This window comes from Lycium ferocissimum, chromosome 9 (assembly GCF_029784015.1).
Source record: "Lycium ferocissimum isolate CSIRO_LF1 chromosome 9, AGI_CSIRO_Lferr_CH_V1, whole genome shotgun sequence".
In the NCBI taxonomy this organism is placed as follows: Eukaryota; Viridiplantae; Streptophyta; class Magnoliopsida; order Solanales; family Solanaceae; genus Lycium; species Lycium ferocissimum.
The window spans coordinates 42286544-42306857 of record NC_081350.1 but is presented as its reverse complement, the minus strand read 5'-3'; the positions used below and the strand labels follow the sequence as shown (position 1 = coordinate 42306857).

Sequence of the window (20314 nt, the reverse complement as noted above, 5' to 3'; positions counted from 1 at the left end):
ATGTTGATTAGGGGTGATAAACAAACTTGAGTCCTACTCCTAAGGATAATAAAATCATAAAACGACATAATCAAGTAAATCTATTATTGTATTTTTCCGGCAGCTAGAGGTGTCAAATGAGGGAGCTGGATTAGAATGGGTTGAATCAATGAATGCACAATAACCGAACAGTTCGATACAACTAAAGTTTCACGGGATAAAAAATGAATATAGTTATAACCCAACCTACCCAACTTAAAAGCGTTTATCCATTTGTTTGCTTCATTTATTTCAATAATTCAATTTAGCTATGAGTTGCTAAAAATGGTCAACTTGAAATCTCAAAGGAAGTTCCAGAAGAAAATGTAGCGCTGGATATTCCCAATTAGTCACATTGTGGATGTAACTTGCAAGTCATGATAAAGTAAAAGGGAATAATTGCATACTTTTAGCCTTCCATTTTATGAAAGCTAGCTTCATACAGGATTAGCTATATCTATATTACTTTCAATAATATTGGTGGGATGTATTACCATGATAACCATTATGACTAAAAAATATTGCAGTTGAAAGATTGATTTAATATGCTTCACGAGAACTTTTCGTGTTCTGATATACTTATACACTGCCCTTAATTTCCATAAATCTTTAGACATGCAAAACTTCAATATAGAAAACAAAGTTGATTCATTGAAAGGTCTCTAAATTGATCATTAGGAGAAATGAGAGCTCAATAATTTTACAATCAATACAACACTAACAATAAACAAGTTTATGTGCCAAAAGATAGAGGTCAAATTGTAAACCAAAACACTTGCACCCAGGATTAATGTAAAAAATGAGCCCTATGAAGAGGGATATCTGGACTACTTGTTCCCTTGAATATAATATATTAAAAGAAAATGTCATAGTTACACACCCAACGCTACCTAACGCAAGCTTGAGAAGTACAATTATGGCTGCATCTGCTTCACTTGGTTCTCGGCGCCTCCTCAAAAGGCTTTTAATTTTTGGAAAGTCACAAACTCACAATTAGAAAAGCTACTTGGCCAAAGTTCTGGTTGATGACCATCACTTGCAAGGCATTCTAGAAAATCTGTGAGAATAAGAAGTCAAATAAGTTTTAAGAATGATGGCACACCTACAAGCCATTTTGGGCAATAGGATACAATTGCAATCTTGGAAATATCAGATTGGATAAAGAACTGCACATACATTACAAGGCTCCTCACAATATAATCACTGAAATCACACCAGTTGAAAAGATTCTGAAGCTCTTTCAGTTACATATATAAGTGAAATGAAACAAATCAAAAAAAAAGAGCACAAGTACAATAAACGAGGACGATTAATCATGACTTTAAAGTAAGATCTGAGCAGTAACAGAAAATCCAGTGACGGGGACAAACAAACAAATATTTATAGAAAAAAATTCACCATTTTCTTTCATGATAAATTGTCAAAAGCCAGACACTGGCAAGGAGTTTGTACGAGCAACAATATACAGTTTATGAAAGAATATTGAGAGGCTAAACCAAACTTGTGAACGATGAAGCAGCATCATATTTAAAGATTCCAGTTTCAAAAACAATAAAGGAGTTTCTGGAATAGGGATTTTAAGAATTCATTTCTAATTTTTTCCTTCTAGGCATTTTGCTCTCTAATGCCAGTGTACATATTCATTTACCACAAGAATGTGTTGGATGAAAACAAATTTATAATCGAGCCAAAACAAGCTATGCAGTATTTGCCCCTCATGAAAAAATAAAACCAAGTAGAATAGAGGGATTGAAGTTGCCGATTCTACAAAACAAGTAAAGCTATAGATAGAAGGGGAAAAAAAAAAAAAGGAAGAAGAAGAAGCAAATGCAGGACTTAGATATCAGTGGCAGCACTGATACAGTTCGCTTTTTCTTTTCCTGTTCATAAATTATTGCATACAGTAATAGTTATCTGCAACAGTTACGATGTTGAATAGATTGTTGATATAGATGCTGAGGCTCTTGAGATGAATCTGAGAGGGTGATCCTTTTCTGACTTCTCTTTTTTCTTTTACCCTCTCTCCCCAGAAAGAAGTTGAGCTATTGCTTTTTACTTTTCACTATGATTTCATTTACTACGTATGAAAGGTGGTCTATGATTTTACGAATTGGTTTCTTTGCGATCACTATTCCGTACCCATGTTTCCAGACCAAGAGAAAAGAAAATTTGCACCAAAGACCCTCAAATATATAGTAGAGTATACTTATAATAGACACAAGAATTTCCTGCCTTAAATTAATTTCTTTTGTAAAAGCTACAAAAGGAGTAAACTACCGAGGATTGAAAATGAATCAACAAAGTTTTACGCAAACATACCAATTATAGCTCATTGAGTGTTGCCAATGGAGGTCCTGCGGATGTGAAGTAAGATCCAAGATCAACATCCAGGTCATCGTACATGGTGATGAAAGGGTGACTCTGTATTTCATGAATCCCAAAACAGCCACTAAATTAGTAATTGATCAATACACAAACCTCGAGAAAGACAAAAAAAAAGTGATTTTCACCTACCATGAGTTCATTTGCTGACAATCTGTCCTTCTGGTCCTTCTGGACACTGAAACAAGTTATTGTGTAATGAGCTACCAAACCAGAAAAACAACATCTAGCAGACACTCATACGGCAATCGGATTAATAGTTCCAGACGGGAGAAAATGACAAAATTGGACCTTATCTTTGGTGGTAGGTTCAAAATAGTCTCTTAAGTATCACTTCAGCAGTTTTGGTCCTTTAAGTTTGCCAAAAGTGAGCACTTTTGATCTCTGTCAGATATTTACCATAGTTTGATTGTTAAATTTAATTTGAAACTGTGAAAATGAAAATATCTAATGGGAACTCAGATTTGGAAGTACATATTTTGTAGTTTATGTTATGTTTGGTCTATTTCAAGAGTCTAATGCAACTTTTTGAGGTGCAATTTCTAGTATTTTTGGTCTATTTTTGTGTCAGGTGTAGTCTTTTGTGTTGCGGTTTCTGGAATTTTGATGGGAATTTCTTGTGTTTTTTGGTTAAAAAGAATTTCCGCAGTTTTGGTTAAATTTAACAATTAGAGTATGGTAAATATTTGACGGAAACCAAAAGTGCTCCGTTTGGTAAATATTTGACGGAAACCAAAAGTGCTCCGTTTTGGCAGACTTAAAGGACCAAAACTGCTCATTTGGTACTTAAGGGACCATTTTGATCATTTTCTCTACATAACTACATTGCCAGCTCAGATCTAATGAGGATTGTAGATTTGGAAGTAAGCTGAATCTGAAACTATAGGTGCTTACCACGCAGATATGAATGAGCAGAAGTGAGGAGAAAATTGGTCAGGAGGTGCACAAGGTGCTGGTTGGTCAACTATAGTTTCCATAAGTTCATAAACATTAACCCATCCTTCATCTCCCTCGGGTGGGGTATATGGGAAATGACCTGTTGCACACTCGAGCAAAACTAAACCCAAGCTCCAAATGTCACTTTTGTAACCATAGGCACCTCCTGAAATTCTCTCTGGCTGTAGCAGACAACAGAACATCAGCAACTTGGAGGTTTTTACCATATGCAAGATTGTACTAATAAAGTTGTAGAAAAATATTTCTGTCTTATTTATGACTAAGAATTAGAGAAAATGACAAAAATTGTCCCTCATGTTTGAGAGTAGGTTCAAAATAGTCCCTTAAGTATGCACTTAACAGTTTTGGTCCTTCAAGTTTGCCAAAAGTTTAACATTTTTACTCTCCGTCAAATTTTACAGAACTTTGTCTGTTAGATTTGACAGTAACTATGAAAAAGAGATTTCATTATAAAACATGAAAAGAATCCCATCAAATCCTAAAATATGCAACACCAAAAACTACATTGTACACTAAAAAAATATTTTAGAGAAAAAAAAAAAAAAGAAGCAAAAATTACAACTTGGAAAGCTGCACCAAACTCTAAAAATAAAAAATAGCAGAAACTACAAAAATTGTACCTCTTAATGTGAGTTTCCGCTAATTTCCTTTTTTCATAGTTCCCGTCAAATCTAACATAGTTCGGTAAATATTTGACGGAGACAAAGTGTAGCTTTTGGCAAACATAAAAGACCGAACTTATTAAGTGCATACGTAAAGGATTATTTTGAACCTACCCTCAAACATAAGGGATCATTTTTGTCATTTTCTCGTAAGAATTGCCTACTCGCTTTTACAAATCAGAATGCAGATACTCACAGACATATAATTGTATGTGCCGACAAAGGTATTAGCCAGTCCAGATGTGCTTGCCAGTACTGCACTCACACCAAAGTCGGTGATTTTGACATCACCTCTGTGATTGATTAGCAAATTCGAAGGTTTCAAATCCCTGTGAATAATATGCTTCTCATGATGAAGATACCACAAGCCTTTGAGAACCTAAATGGTAAAGGAACAAGGTTGATAACATTAGTACTTGAACAAATTCTTTCTTGCGGAATTCAAATTGTTCACTGGCTACCTGTTTGCAGATGGCAGCAAGATACCGTTCGGGTATTGTATTGACTTTTTTCAGAAAATCTGCTAGGGAGCCACCGTCCATATACTCCAAAATGATTGAGATAGCACCATTATCAAAGAATGACTGATAGCATACGACAACAAATGGACACTGGGATGACTGATTAATTCTCAGTTCTTGAGCTATATGCTTGCGCATGGACTCTTCAATATTCATCTGAATAACCTGGATGAAAGAAAACTGCTGGTCATAATGGGAAACAAGAAAGTATAATTGATAAAATAAGGAGGCAGTGATATGCACATGAAAAATCAGACACCAGAGAAACTTAATGCATTTATTCATTTAAGGTGTGTTCGGTATGGAGGAAAACATTTTCTTCCAATTTTCCCATGTTCGGTTGGTCAAAATTTTTGGAAAACATTTTTTCTAGGAAAACAAGTCCTTAAAAATGAGAAAGTGACTTCCCTAGTGGAAGTAGGGAAAACAAGTTCCATACGTGGCATTCTACATTGATTGTGCTCTCCCCACCCTCCAAGACACCTCATCTTCACCCACCGCCGTAGCCCCCATCCCCAACACCCCACATCCGTACCCCCCACCCCCACCACCCATAACATTTTTTTAGATTATATACAAGTGCTTTTAGGATAATATTTTTTGTTTACCTACCGAACACAAGAAAATAAGTAAAAAACCGACTTATTTTCCTGGAAAACATTTTCCTTCATACCAAGCACACCCTTAGAGGACAAATCTTTTAAGGTAGTCCGAACACAGTAAGTTGAAAAACAATTCAGCCAGTAGATTGATGGAGATCGCAGTGACATTTATTTAAAATATTTAAGTGAATAAAACTCTGATAATTAAAGATCTGTTGACATCTGCTGAAGGATTGTCCAGTAGACAAACCCCTCCATCAGCATTGCAAAGAACTAATCATCCTTCTTCCCCTGCGTATGCAATCAAGAATTCAAGGCTTGAGTGTTAAAGAAGTGCTTCCTTTGTCCCAATTTACGTGGCACCATTCGGATTTCAAGAGCCAATCTTTTTAAAAGGACTGTCACACCAAATTATTGAAACATATCAAACTGATATGTAAACAATCTGCTGCTAGTCAAAGGAATCACCAACAACCAAGATAAGCAGAATAGAGATGGAAGCCATATATACCTTGAGAGCGAAAAATTGCCCAGTCCATTTATGCTGAACCAGCCGCACAATACCACCATTTCCCTTTCCAATAACTTTAACTGCTTCAAAATCAGCTAAGCATAACTGGTTGTCTGCTGGCTGTATAACTGTAGGCTGAAGAAAAAATTGCAAATGCCTGAATAAATACGCCATGATAGTTGGAATTGATTGCAAAAGTGCATACAAATGAAGATGTAAAACATAAAATGTCCGGTCTGGATTACTACACTCAATTCCAAGCAAGTTGGCATCGGCTAAATGATTGACTATCCTTGTCACTCCATTTAAGCCCGTCACAGTCCAATACTATTAAAAAAAGGGTAGTTGCTCTAGCACTAGAAGTTCTCTGCATTTTATACTGGCATATAAATACCTAACAAGACTAAAAGACTCCTATCAAATGTTGGACTTAAAGTAAGCATACTAATGTGACTAAAACTGAGTCCCAACTGATTGGTATCGCTTATATAAAATATATTTCCAGGTCTAGATTTAAATGCTTAAGTTACAATTTGGACCCTTCATATAAGATGAGTTCCTAATGAGAGCTTTAATATCAGGATTCCAACGAGCAGCTCAATATATTCAGATCCCTCTAATTTAGCTTGCATTTCAATTTCTTCATAAGCTGGTTATGAATACGCATTAAAAAATTTGAATTCTTTGTGCATTTAACGCTGTTAGCTAAACATTTGAGTAATTCAAACCTAAAAATTCCTATGGCAAGTTAAATAGTAAGATGCAGTAAAAAGCAATTCAATCAAACCCACAGCTGCAACTTCACTCTGCGAGACAATTCGAACTCCATCTCTATTCACCAAAAGATCCCCATCCTTAAATGTCCCTGATTCAGTCCTATACAAAACAATCCCAATAAAGGCAAATCATCAAAATACATAAGCATAGCAAAAGATACACAAATATAAGAGATATAAGAAGTGGATCTTAGGTTAGTAGACCACTGCACAATTTTTTTTTAATGTTTAGCTGACATGAATTTAGCATAAAAATATATTCTTGGAGACACACACACACACACAAAAGCATAGCTAAAGAGAGACAAAAGTAAGAGATATATGAAGTGGATCTTAGGTTAGTAGACACACAATACCACTGCACAAACTTCTATTTTTTAATAGTTGATATGAATTTAGCATAAAAATATAATCTTGGAGACATTTAACGCACACATATATAAGCATAGCTAAAGAGACACAGAAATAAGAGGTATAAGAAGTGGATCTTAGGTTAGTATACACACAATACCACTGCACAAACTTCTATTTTTAATAGTTGATATGAACTTGGCATAAAAATATAATCTTGGAGACATTTACACACACGTATACATAAGCATAGCTAAAGAGACACAAAAATAAGAGATATATGAAGTGGATCTTAGGTTAGTAGACACACAATAGCACTGCACAATTTATTTATTTTTAGTTGATATGAATTTAGCATAAAAATATAACACACACACACACACACAAAAAAAAAAAAAAAAAACACACACACACACACACACATATATATAAGCATAGCTAAAGAGAGACAAAAATCAGAGAGATAAGAAGTGGATCTTAGGTTAGTAGACACACAATACTACTGCACAATTTATTTATTTTAGTTGATATGAATTTAGCATAAAAATATAATCTAGGGGACATTTACACACACACACACAAACATATATATATGGAGAGAGATATTACAGGAATTTGGAGAGATTAACTTCATCAGGAGGTGGAAGAGAAAGTTTAAGATTAGGAGCAAACGATCCTTTCTTCATAACTAAATCTTGCAAAAACACAGTAAAAAATTGCTTCTTTTGGCAACTTGGGGTTCTTGAATTCTTCTTAAAAGTTCACTCTTTTATAGATATCTTGAAGGAAAAATGCTTCTTTTGGCAACTTGGGGTTCTTGAATTCTACTTAAAAGTTCACTCTTTTATGGAAATCTTGAACAACCAAAATGAAAGCTGCTTCCAGGCAACTGGGGTTTTCGTAATTCTTCTTAAAGTTTTGTTTTTTATGGAAATTTTGATGGATCAAAGTTGAAATTGCTTCCAGGCAACTGGCTATTTTTGTATTCTAGTTAAAGATCACTCTTTTATGTTTTTCTTTTTTTTTATGGCGGAAAAAATGGGAGCTTTGGGCATGTGTGTAGTTGGGTCAACTGGAAAGACTCGTGCAGGAAGTCTTGCAAATAATAGCAGAAATTATGAGGTGGTTGTATACTTGTATCTATCAGCTTGACTAGGAATAAAAAAATTATACAAGAGATATAAAAATAGTAATTTAAAGAAAAGGAAAATAGTACTCCATCCAAGTGTGTTTGGTACGGAGGAAAACTATTTTTTTTATATTTGATTGGTCAAAAAAAAAAAAAAAAAAAATTAAGCGAACAAGTTATTTAAAGATTTAGAAAATAGCGAAAATAAATCGCATAGGTGACATTTCATAGTACAATTATGTAATACTCACCAACCAACACACCCCATCTCCATTACTACTTCATCCTTAGGCCCTCATGCCAACCCCGACTTTTACCAATAGAATAATATTTTCGGTTGAATTATCAAACATTAGAAAATAAGCAAAAAAAATTTACTTATTTATCATAAAAATATTGTCGTAGTAAACATTTTTCCTTCATACCAAACTCAAGTTTCATCTCAATTTACGTGACATTATTTTCTTTTTAGTCAGTCCAAAAAAACACAATATTATATATTATAATAATTTAAGTTTAAAATACCAATTTTATCTTTAATGAGATAATTTATAATTGGATATCTACGATTTATTTGGAAAAAAAAATTGTATCAATTTGATCTTTCCACTAATACTTTCATTCTCCCTGCTATGATACTGATAAAGAGCCCTCTTCCTTCTTTGCGACATAGTTGTTGAGACAGACGTTGTAGTCATGGAAAAAAAAATGCCATCTGTGTCAAGGCAGTGGCGGAGCCACATGACACCCTTTTGTCGAAAAATTATATTGTATAAATACAAAAAAAAGATATTTTTTTTTTATGTATATATACTATGTGTTGAACCCCCCTTAATTTCGTCGTATATTTACTTTTTTTATGTTTTGATACCTCTTAGTAAAAATTTTAGTTCCGCCACTGTGTGAAGTATGTTGAGATAGCTTCTTCCTTCTCCGTGCGTTATAACATCACATAAATTGAAAAGGATGGATAGATTTGAAGTAAATAGATAATGATGGAGCTGTGTGTGTGAGAGAGAGAGAGTGAGTGGGGAAATGAGTGGGAAACAAGAAGAAAAATGATTAAAACACTTGTCTGAATAATAGGATTACTCTTGCTGACTTTTATTCTGTTGTGTTGTGTGGACAATCTCCTTTCACTTTCCTTTTTTCCATTTTTGCCTCTTTCTTCCCTTTTTCCTCTTTTTACTTTGTTTTATTGTTTATTTATAGGTCTTGTTTGAACATTCTTTTCGAAAAATACATATATTGATTAGAAAAGCTTTTTAAGTGGGGATGGGGGCAGTCACTAAAAAAAAAACAAATACTATTTGGATAATTATTTTTAAAACACTTTAACACAAGTTACTTTCACCAAAAAAGAGTGACCGTTTGGACAAAAGAAGAAATATTCTCAAAAAAGTATTTTAAAATATTGTTTGATTATATATCGGAATGTTTTTGGTTAGTTTTTCTAAGATGAATTTTTCAAGTTTGAATGAATTATTTAATTCTATTCACAAAATTTTAATTTTTTTTTAAGTGAAATGCATGTTCAAACACAATTTTAACTTCTAATACATTCAACTTCAACTTCAGCTTCAAAAACATTTTTTTCAAGTTTGACTCAAATATAAGTGCAAACTCTTATTTCGTCTAATAATTTTATGAAAATTTAATATGGCTGTCAAATGTCATATCAGTTAAATGAACAAAGCTTACTTGTTCCTCCCATATTTATACCAAACTTAATGTACATATTTACATACATAAGTTATTGTCAATTATAGTTAATTAATGCTCCATCTCAATTCATCTATATAGTTAATCATGATAAGTTAATAGTAGTATAATTTAGTGTAAATACGAGGGTGAATAATATTTTTCGAGCTAATTAAACTGAGTCTTGAAAGCTTGTCATATTGTGAAACAGCTTTCCCCATCTCTCTATTTTGTCCAAAACACCACACTTTGTTCATGCCGGCTATTGCGCAAAGGACCAGATTGACTCTCGACACCGACTCAATTGACTACACCAATCTGCACATATAATATTAAAAAACTAAAAAAAAATTGAAATTGGTTATTCGCTAATTTGTGTCGGAAATCTTATGAAAAATACTTAAAAATTCTCGTAGCTTGAAGGGTGTCAAAGACACTGCCCTTAAAATCTTAAAACAAGATATTTAAGGCTAAATCAAGATCTTTAAAGATAAAGCGGAGAATAAGCTACAAAGATTTATTTTGGTAGAAAATTCAGCAAAAGAGAGAATGTTTTTTGTACTCTTGGCATTTCTCACAAAAGGAAGAGTGTGTGTATATATAGGTCAAGGAGATTAATGAGGCTAAAATGGGTGAATAAACAATATTGTCATAATTCTGATAATGGCTAGTAACGGCCGGAAATAAAAGCTCAGTTATATGGTTACTATGATGCATTAACTTATGGTGGATGAATGTAGATATTTCATTCACATTAATCTCTAGAGAATCTGGAGATATTCTTAGTCAATGATGACACTTCCCTCTTGGGATATATTCTTATTTTTTTTTCCTAATAATTTGCTCGTAGCTAACAGATTTTTATGATAATTCACCGTTAAATAGAATAGATTTTAATGTTTAGCTACAAAATTTGTTCGTCTAATTCCTATTTTTTCAGTAGCATATACTTTCTACAAAGATCTTCTTCTCTCTCCATTGACAACAAAGATAACGAGGCATTGACCATTTTGGCACAAATCTGATGTGCCCATGATGTTGAGTACTTGAATTGTGTTGCTGCTATTTGTTTTGAGTGGATACAATTTTCACATCCAAGTCAATATCAATCTGTTGGTCTAAAAATCTCAACTCTAAATGCTCTTTCCCACAAAAACTTCTACCAAATTATTGTTAGAAAAATATTATTTTCTATTTAATATCTCAAAAATAAAAGGACTATTTCTATAACGTTTTTTATTGGCTTTAATACAAGGACTTGATTCTATTTTATTAGCCTTACTTGCAGAATTCATTTGACATTTTCAAACGGTAGTATTATATTCAATTTGTTAATTAATGATCTTAATGACCAAATATTGTCTTTATGGTCATTTACTACTCTTAATATTTTTGGACGTTGGCATATGATTAATACATTGGACGTTGGCATAGATCCTTCTTGTGCTCATGTTGTTGGATATGGAAATATCAAGGGACAACTTCTACTATATATGTTCCTATGTCTTTTCTTTTGTGGATGAGACAGAGATAGAGAATACGATAGCAAAACATATTTCCTCTCATATATTTTAGTATAACACTTTATCATATATTTTATTCTTTGGGTTGTATAAGATAAATTTTGTTAGATTAAGGCTCATTACATTTTGTCTTAAAAAGAACATTGAATGCAGGGGATACGCGACGGGTGAAATATCCTTAACGATAGTGCCATTGGTATCTTTTTACGAAGAATTCTCCAAGAGTTCGTGATCAAGTATGTTCCTCAGCTTAGAAGAAGTTCCTACAAGTGTTTATGATGAAGAGAAGTCCCTACAATTTTTCGTGATGAAGTATTTTCTGTAAGATTTCCAACAATTATAGAAATTCATCTTATTTGTACACTGAACTTGGTTTTTCCAACATTGTGCGTGCAATGATCATGGGGCAATAGTATAGAAATTCCTCTTGTTTGTATATGTAAGACTTATTTATACCTGAAAGATAGTAACAACGCACGGGTGAATTGCGATTTATTTCTTGGACAATCATCTTTAGAATTAATACTTTTGTTGCATTTTACATGAAGTGTTTGACTTGAATCGAAAGCAAAAAACTTTTGACATATATATGCTAAATGTATCATACTTTAGTATTTTGTGATCTTCAATAATACACCATGCAAAATTCAATAAGACTATGTTGATAATGGCAAAATAAGAATATGAAAGGAGTAACATATTCCGAATTTTCATTATCTTCTTTTAAAATTTCAAAATATATTGACAATATAGGTGAAAAATGGAGTAACGTTTTAGATGATTTGAATTTCTTATGAAAAAGTTATGATTTTTGTACTTCTACTCGGAAAATTTGATCTCATAGCTCATTATAAATGTCGTTTTAGCTATATGCTTTTTTCAAATGAAATCAACAAAAAAATAACACAAAGAGATCATTTCATCTAATTTTCTCTCACTAGTAGGGGTGTACAGAGAAAACCAACAAACCGCACCATATCGATAATTCGAGTCAAATCGAAAAAAAAAACTCAGCTAGTAATTTGGTTTGGTATTGAAAATAAAAACCCGATCATAATTGATTTGGCATAGTTTTAACTAAAAAAAGTCAAACCGAACAAAACCAACCCGACGTTACACGTATACACTTTTAAAAAATATTTTATACATAAAACATTTATTTATATGCAATTTATAATTATTATTTTTAAAAAAAAATTCACATATTATTTCAAACTTGGACTTAAAATTTTGAATGGTACAATAAATTTTATAGCCCATAGATGTTAGTAACTCAAATAAAATTCAAATCAAAATTACCTACTAATGCTAACAAAAAAATTCAATTCTAACGCTAGGAATAACAACAATATTTATTTCTTAGTTTTGCAATGGTTTAGACAGCGTAAAATAAATAATTTAATTTAGTTTTTTTTTTAATAGTATTTAGTCGTAATTTTAAGATGACTTAATTAGAACCTTTAGATTTTGATCATTTTCATTATGGCTTAGTGATTTGATTATAATTTTTGTTGAATATTTTAGTACAGTGTCATTATTCATCTCATATTTTGAGTTATTTTGTTAAGAAACACTTTAATTAGATAGTTGCATCTTACTAGGACTAAAGAAATATTTGAAACACATGTTATAACTTATATGTTTTGTATGAAGACTTTATCAGGAAAAACCCGAGAAAACTGAAAAACTCGAGAAAACCCGAAGTCGAAAAACCCGACTTTTATTGGTTTGGTTTGACTTATAAATTTAAAAATCCGACATAATTGATTTGGTTTGGTATTTGAAAAATCCTTACCAACTCGATCCATACTTGAAGTCATGAAGATCAAATGTTACAGTCCGAGAACTGATTGAAATATCGAAACATAAGGGACGCGATTGGAAAAATATATACAAAATTCTAAAGTCTCAATCTCCATTAGCGAAACTCAGAATAGAGACCTTCAATTTTATTCCTAGTTTTGAATAAGCATGGATTTGCACATGCTGTTTTTTAACTTATTTTCTTTACTAGATAACTAATGAAAGATAAATAATACAAAAAAATAAATTTAGGGATTTATAGGACCTCACATGGTTTAAGTATGTGATTGACAATTTCACCATAATTTAGGTGTATTTATATGCTACATCCCTATTTTTCATTTATTTCATAACATCACATGATTTGAAATTCTTACAAAGACATTCAGCATTTTCACAAACAATTTTCCTCTCACGAGGTTCACATTTCAGAGTCAGAAATATAACGACAATATCAAAACTTGAAGAGGAAATAAGATCTCTTGATCTCTTACAATTTGAGTAGAAGGACCCAATTGCAAACATATATATACAAAATTCTATGGTCTCTATCTCCTTAGCACAACTCAGAACTCATTCCTAGAGTTTAATTCTCAAAAAAAAAAAAAAAAAAAAAAAAAAAAAAATCCAAACTTCGTCTTTTAAATTTGGCGGTAACTGTGAAGGAAAAGGAAATTAGCCGGGAACTCATATTTAGCTAGCGTTTGGCCATAGATTTCCAATTTTTTTTTTTGAAAAACTTGATTTGGTGAAGTTTTTCAAGTTTTGAAAATGTGTTTGACCATGGTTTTTTAAAACATATTTCACTTTTTGTTTTGGAAAACATAAAACATTACTTATGCCATAAGTTATAGAAACTATCAAGAATACCCAACAATACAAAATATACATACTTGTTAATCCCAAATTATGCAGAACATGATATTTTAATTACGATTGCTAATAATACACTTACTAGCTACTACAATTCAAATTACAAAATATAAAGATCCATCAGAAAAACATTGCATAAAAGTAAAAAAACAACGGTAGTCAAAGAAAAAAAAAACTAGCTATTCTTTAGTAATAATATTTTTTTCTTTTTTTTTGTACGAACAAATTTAATTTTTGTTCACTTTATAGAAGTGGTGGGTTTGAAAGGTGGGTCCCTTTGATTCTTGGTTAATTGTAGAAACATGATAGATACGACTTTAATGGAGGAACTTGGTAGTTAGATTTAGTTGGGTCATAAATAGATGAGATTTTTTTTTTTATAAAATACAAAAGTTTGAGGTAGTTTTAGAAGTTTTGAAAAGGTCAAAACATAGATCTTGGCCAAAAACGAGCTAATTTGAACAAATTACAATGAGAATTTGAAGATTAAACAAAAATCCACTATCAAAATTTTATGATCAAACAAATATTTGAAAACAAATCAGGTCATTGAAATATCTAGTTCTAGAAGTTTTGAAAATCTATGGCCAAACGGGAGGCATGTTTTCAAGCCATTTTTGTAACCTTTGCCGTTTTTTATTTACTTCTATAGTTTGAATGCATGCAGCCATTTGATGTGTACTTTTTTTTCTTTTTATCTTTTTAGTGTCTAGTGCAGTTTTTTGTGTTGCATATTTTTAGCGTCTAGCGTCTTGGAGTCTGGTGCATATTTTTATATCTTTTTCATATTTTGTTTCTCTACATTTCTTGTCTAGTAGTAGTATTTTTTTTTTTAATTAGTTCATAACATCACATTATTTTTCCCTTTTTTTAAATAATAACAAAAGATTTCTAAGATATTTGCATACTACAATTTTCCTCTCACGAGGTTCACATTTTATTAGATCGGAAACCTAACGACAATGTGAAAACACGAAGGACCCAATTACAAATACCTAACGATAATATCAAATTATTGAAGGACCCAATTGCAAAACTATATATATAAAAAATTTGTACCATCTCTTTCACCATTAACTCACAATTCAGGATTCAGCTCCCCTCCAGTAGTTCATCGGTCAATTTCGTCCAGTGGGCTCTTAAATATAGTACACGTGTCTCTTTAACAAATAAGTTATGTGTGTTAATCTGGACCACTTATTTGCTAAAGGGACACGTGTACATACTTGTTAAACCCACTGTTTCAATGGACATTTTAATTACGAGAAATAACACAATTACTAACTACAAGAGACCTTCAATTTCCCCTAGGGTTTTAATCCACCATGAATGAGTAATTTTACAAAAAAGCGTACTGTTATAAAAATAATTGTTGTTATATGTAAGAAAACTGTTATAAAAAAGAAAAATATAACATAAAAAGTTGGTTCTAAAGAAAAATTGATAGTTATAGTGAGGTGTTGTTACATAAAAATGCTGATATAGAGAGTAAATGTAACACAATATCAAAACGTGAAGATTCCAATTGGGAAAACATATACTCACTCCGTCCCCATTTATATGACACTTTTCGTTTTTTGAGTATCAGTTGACTAAACTTTAAAATTAAATTGGATTAGATTAACTCAATATTTTAATATTAAAATTTATATATTTGAAAACTACATGAGAAGTATTATAAGTTGCAACTTTTTTCATATCAATTTGGTCCCCGTTTGTCCATAAGAATTATTCAATTTACTCCGAATTTTTTTTCCACTTTTTTCCGGAATCAGTGTGTGGCCATGAGAATTCCGAATACAACTTGAAGTTGTATTCCGAAATACCAAAAACTCAAAAAAATTATTTTTCAAAAAATTTTACTTTTTTACATTTCATTTGTCTAAAAAAAACTATTTTTTTTTTTAATTAGTTCAAACATCACATTATTTCTAACTTTTTTTAAATTAAAAAAAAATGATTTTTTTTTTTTTATATTTATGGATAAACGGGGCCTTGGTGTAAAAATATAGGCAGTTTGAATCTCGAAAAGCAAAAAGTGTCACATAAATTGGGACAGAGAGATTATATAATTTCTACCATCTCTAGAGGTAAGTGTAATACAATATCAAAACAAGGAGGACCCAATTGCAAACCGTATATAACCAAAATTCTTCAGTCATTCCATCTCCATTGTAACGAAACTTCACAAATCACAACAGAAAACACGAAGGACCCAATTACAAATACCTAATAACAATTTCAAAACATTAAAGGACCCAATTGCAAAACTATATATAAAAATTTGTACCAATCTCTTTCACCATTAACACAGACCTTCAATTTTTTCTAGGGTTTAATCCACCATGAAATTAGCTCCACTAGAAACCCTACAAAATGCACACGAAGACTCAATTTGGTCAACAGCATGGATCCGATCAACTGAACAATTACCGCCGTTACTTTTAACCGGTGGTTTAGATGAAACCGTAAAATTATGGGATCCGAGTAACTTTACTTGTATTCAAACTTATACAGGTCATTGTCTTGGTGTTGTATCTGTTACGGCTCATCCTACTCGTAGAATTGCTGCATCTGCGAGTATTGATAGTTTTATTAGGGTTTTTGAAGTTGATACTAATAAAACTATTGCTACACTTGAAGCGCCGCCATCTGAAGTTTGGCAATTGCAATTTAGTCCCAATGTAAGTAAGGAAAATGAAAATTTAGCATTGAATTGCTTGTTATTACATACTATTTCATAATGTATAGTATTACATTGTATATTGTGATGTATTGTATCGTACTTTATTGTTTTGATGAATATAATGTTTGGATAGATTGAGAAATGTAAGTAAGGAAAATGATTTTTTTTTTTTGTATATATTGGATGAAGTTGTTGTTTGAATTGAAATTTAGCACCTTGTTTGGATGGTTGTTACATATCGTTTTATAATGTAATATATTGTATTGTACTGTATTGTTTTGATGAATACAACTTTGGATATATAGTATTTGTTTCTGTCGTTACATAATGTCACACATCAGCAATTTGAAGGACTGTTTTGTATTGCATTGTGTTGTATTGTATCATACTATATTGTTTTGATGAATATAGTGTTTGGATAGATTGTATCGTTTTCCGTCGTTATATAATATCACACATCAGCAATTTGAAGGATAAACATACTAGAAAAGTTGGGTATGAGGTGGAGCTACTATAAAAAGGTAGGGTAAAGGATAAAATAGGATCTGAGTAACTTCAGTTGTGTTCAAACTTATACCAGTCATTGCCTTGGTGTTGTGTCTGTTACGGCACATCCTACTCGTAGAATCGCAGCATCTGTGAGTATTGATAGTTTTATTAGGGTTTTTGAGGTTGATACTAATAAGACTATTGCTACTCTCGAAGCGCCTCCATCTGAAGTCTGGCAGCTGCAATTTGTCCCAATGTAAGTAAGGAAAATGAAGAGTTTTGCTTGCATTTGGATGAATTGTTGTTTGAATTGAATTTTTTTGTTAGTCTTAAGATGCATTGAAATTAATTGGACCAGCTTCACTCTTTTTTTTTCCAGTTCTGACTAATACTGTAAGGAAATATCTAGGTTGAAAATTTATACTCATATAACTTTTTTTTTTTGACAAGTATACTGATATAACATTTATGCATAAAGTTATGGTCTTTACTGGATTTTCATCATTTTGGTTATAGGCTTGTATGCTTTAGTTTTGTAAAACAAAAACTTTTGGTATAAGAGAGAGATTATTAATTAGTATTAGACTATTGAGCGGAATGGATATCAATGATTTAAATAGGCTATTCCAACTGAGGATCAGTTCCCTAGTTGATTAGATTGATTGATGTTTACTGGTAGTCAATCATCTAGTGGTTTCTCTTTTTCTTAGCTTTGTGATTGGCCTGTTGGACCAATACTAGTTGTTCTTCTAGTGCTAAGCAATCTGCTAATGTTTGTCCTAGGAATTGTATAGGTTAGGGAAATATGGATGTAACTTGCATTGCTATAGAAAATCTCGATTAGGAGCTCGATGAAAATATCCTCCTTGGTCTTCTATCTTTCTGCCCTGCTCCCTCAAAAGTTACTTAAAGTCAGTATAACTACATGAGTTTCCCTTATTAAATTGTTTAGATAGGAATAACTGCTTTTATTTGTTTAGTTGATGAGCTGTGATGCCAAAGTTCCTCATAGATTTCAATGCGAAGACCTCTAATTTTTTTTAATATGAAATGGCTCTTTGAAGGGTAGAAGGCTAGTAGATAGTATCGTTTATCCTTTCATATTAGTAGTCGCACTATCGCGATATAAGTTCTTGTGCTTTGATTTATGCTACTATCTGTTATTTTCTGTACTTTGATTATCTTATTTTATGTGATAGCTGGATGTAACTTGCATTGCTTCATCATGGCTTAGTCACTTTCGTTATTTTCATTTCCATATCGCTTTGAATTTTTGTCCTGACCTCTTTTAAAGTCTTTCTATTACCGAGGTCTTTCGGAAAATGGTACCTTGGTAGGATAAGGTCTGCGATGCCTCCACCCTCCCAGACCCCATGTTGTGGGATTTCACTGGGTTGTTGTTGTTGTTGTTGAAATGGCTCTTTGAAATACTTGTTGGTAGAAGGCCCTAAGATCCTTCCTGAGTAGAAGTATTCAGATCCCTAAATTCTCTTTTTGACTGATTTCTGATTGTGAGGAGGAAGGCAGACCTAGCTCTTGAAATGTTGATGAAAACAGCACACACCTATTTGATGAAGTGGTGAATATTGTTAAGAACAAGGCTCTATATCAACCAGTGCCTCGTCCTGTCTCTGTCATAAATATGTCTTGAAAAGGTCTTAGTGGTTTTGAATACTCAGTAGCTGCTATATGAAGTTTTGGTGCTCTCCTCATACTCATCTTCATGGTTTGTTCAGGTAATTGGACATAAGATGTTGGAACCACAACAGCAACAGAGAAGTGCATTGCTTACTTATTGAGACAACAAAGAACTTTTTTTAATTAACCTATCAAATCAATCAACTAAGTTTGAGTCTTAAATGAGTTTGGGTCAATTAACCTATCAAATAAAAGACGATAAAGAACCAGAAATTTTGTTTGATTATGTTCTACATGGTCTCTTCTGCAATTGGTTCTTTTTCTTTATTAAGAGTTAATTGGGGTATTTAGATGTTCCCTTGTCATTCTGATATGTATCTTCTTGTTTGACTTGGAAATCTATCTCATTATCCATCACACTTGCTATGATTTAACTTTTTGGCACACATCTGTATGGGAAGTTTTAGGCAGTCCCTTATGGTTCTTACATTTTCCAGGGTAGCACTCTGGCAGCAGCTGGAGGTGGTAGTTCATCAGTCAAGCTATGGGATACTACTAACTGGGAACTTGTTCTCACATTGTCAATTCCTCGTCAAGGAGCCCCACAACCATCTGACAAAAGCAGCAACAAGAAATTTGTCCTTTCAGTTGCATGGAATCCTGATGGTAGGCTTCTTGCTTGTGGATCAGTTGATGGGACTATTTCTGTTTTTGATGTAGCTCGCGCCAAATTCCTCCACTTCTTAGAAGGCCATTCCATGCCTGTTCGGTCCCTTGTGTTTTCACCTTCACTTCATGATTCAAGAATACTCTTCTCAGCATCAGATGATGGTCATGTGCATGTGTATGATGCTGAGGGGAAAACATTACTCACATCTTTGTCAGGTCATGCAAGTTGGGTTTTGAGTGTTGATGTCTCCCCAGACGGGGCAGCAATTGCAACAGGGTCAAGTGACAAGACGGTTAGGCTGTGGGATCTTAAAATGAGAGCAGCTACGCAGACTTTAACCAACCATACGGATCAGGTTTGGGCTGTGGCTTTTGGACCAACATCAAGGACTGATGTTCGGTCTTGTATGCTTGCAAGTGTGTCTGATGACAAGAGTTTATCGTTCTATCAGTACTCTTAATTTTTCCATGCTTGTATGTCTGTAGGATGTATCGAGAAAATATTTGGCTTCTTTTTAGGGGGCATGCCATCGTTTCAGAGTCATATGTATATGCAATGCTATTTATTCGATCTCTAGAAAACACATGAATTTGGCACCCAGTAGGGTGACCTCTTGTGAAGCGGAGCATGCTCACTTTCGTGATATTCTTCGTTGTATAACTAGTGACGGAGCCGATGATTATTTCTTGTTTGGTGCTTTCGTTGAGTTTTATGCGTTTCAGTTTTAGTAGTTAATACATGCCAGAAGTTTTCGAAGAAAAGCTACTGAATTATAAGCATTCATTTCATTCACAATCCTCGAGTTACACCTCAGATGAATATAAAAGAGAGACCATTGTGTCTTGGTAGACAGAGATTCGATTTCATTTTCGTTGTATAGTTATGTGGTAAAATACAGCTGAAAATTGTATAAGATTTCATGTTTAAGATCTCAAGGGGTGGAGGATGTGGTATTTTTGTTCTTGTATTTCTTTCCTCTTTGTAGTAGACGACTAACACGGCCTAAATTACTACTTCTAAAA

At 32.7% G+C, this 20314-nt stretch overlaps 2 protein-coding genes across 2 annotated transcripts; one reads left to right on the top strand and one right to left on the bottom strand.

The window, feature by feature from the left end:
• Window positions 1–665: 665 nt before the first annotated feature.
• Window positions 666–7788, bottom strand: LOC132030908 (mitogen-activated protein kinase kinase 2). Its single transcript, XM_059420700.1, has 9 exons — window positions 7390–7788; window positions 6445–6529; window positions 5654–5788; window positions 4481–4705; window positions 4216–4398; window positions 3295–3518; window positions 2533–2578; window positions 2338–2439; window positions 666–1075 (listed from the first exon to the last, which is right to left on the bottom strand). Exons 1-8 carry the CDS (start codon window positions 7464–7466, stop codon window positions 2341–2343), a joined length of 1074 nt encoding a protein of 357 aa, XP_059276683.1. The 5' UTR covers window positions 7467–7788; the 3' UTR covers window positions 666–1075; window positions 2338–2340.
• Window positions 7789–16104: 8316 nt separating this feature from the next.
• On the top strand, window positions 16105–19979 carry LOC132030904 (WD repeat-containing protein VIP3-like). Its single transcript, XM_059420697.1, has 2 exons — window positions 16105–16493; window positions 19120–19979. Exons 1-2 carry the CDS (start codon window positions 16155–16157, stop codon window positions 19750–19752), a joined length of 972 nt encoding a protein of 323 aa, XP_059276680.1. The 5' UTR covers window positions 16105–16154; the 3' UTR covers window positions 19753–19979.
• Window positions 19980–20314: the final 335 nt, after the last annotated feature.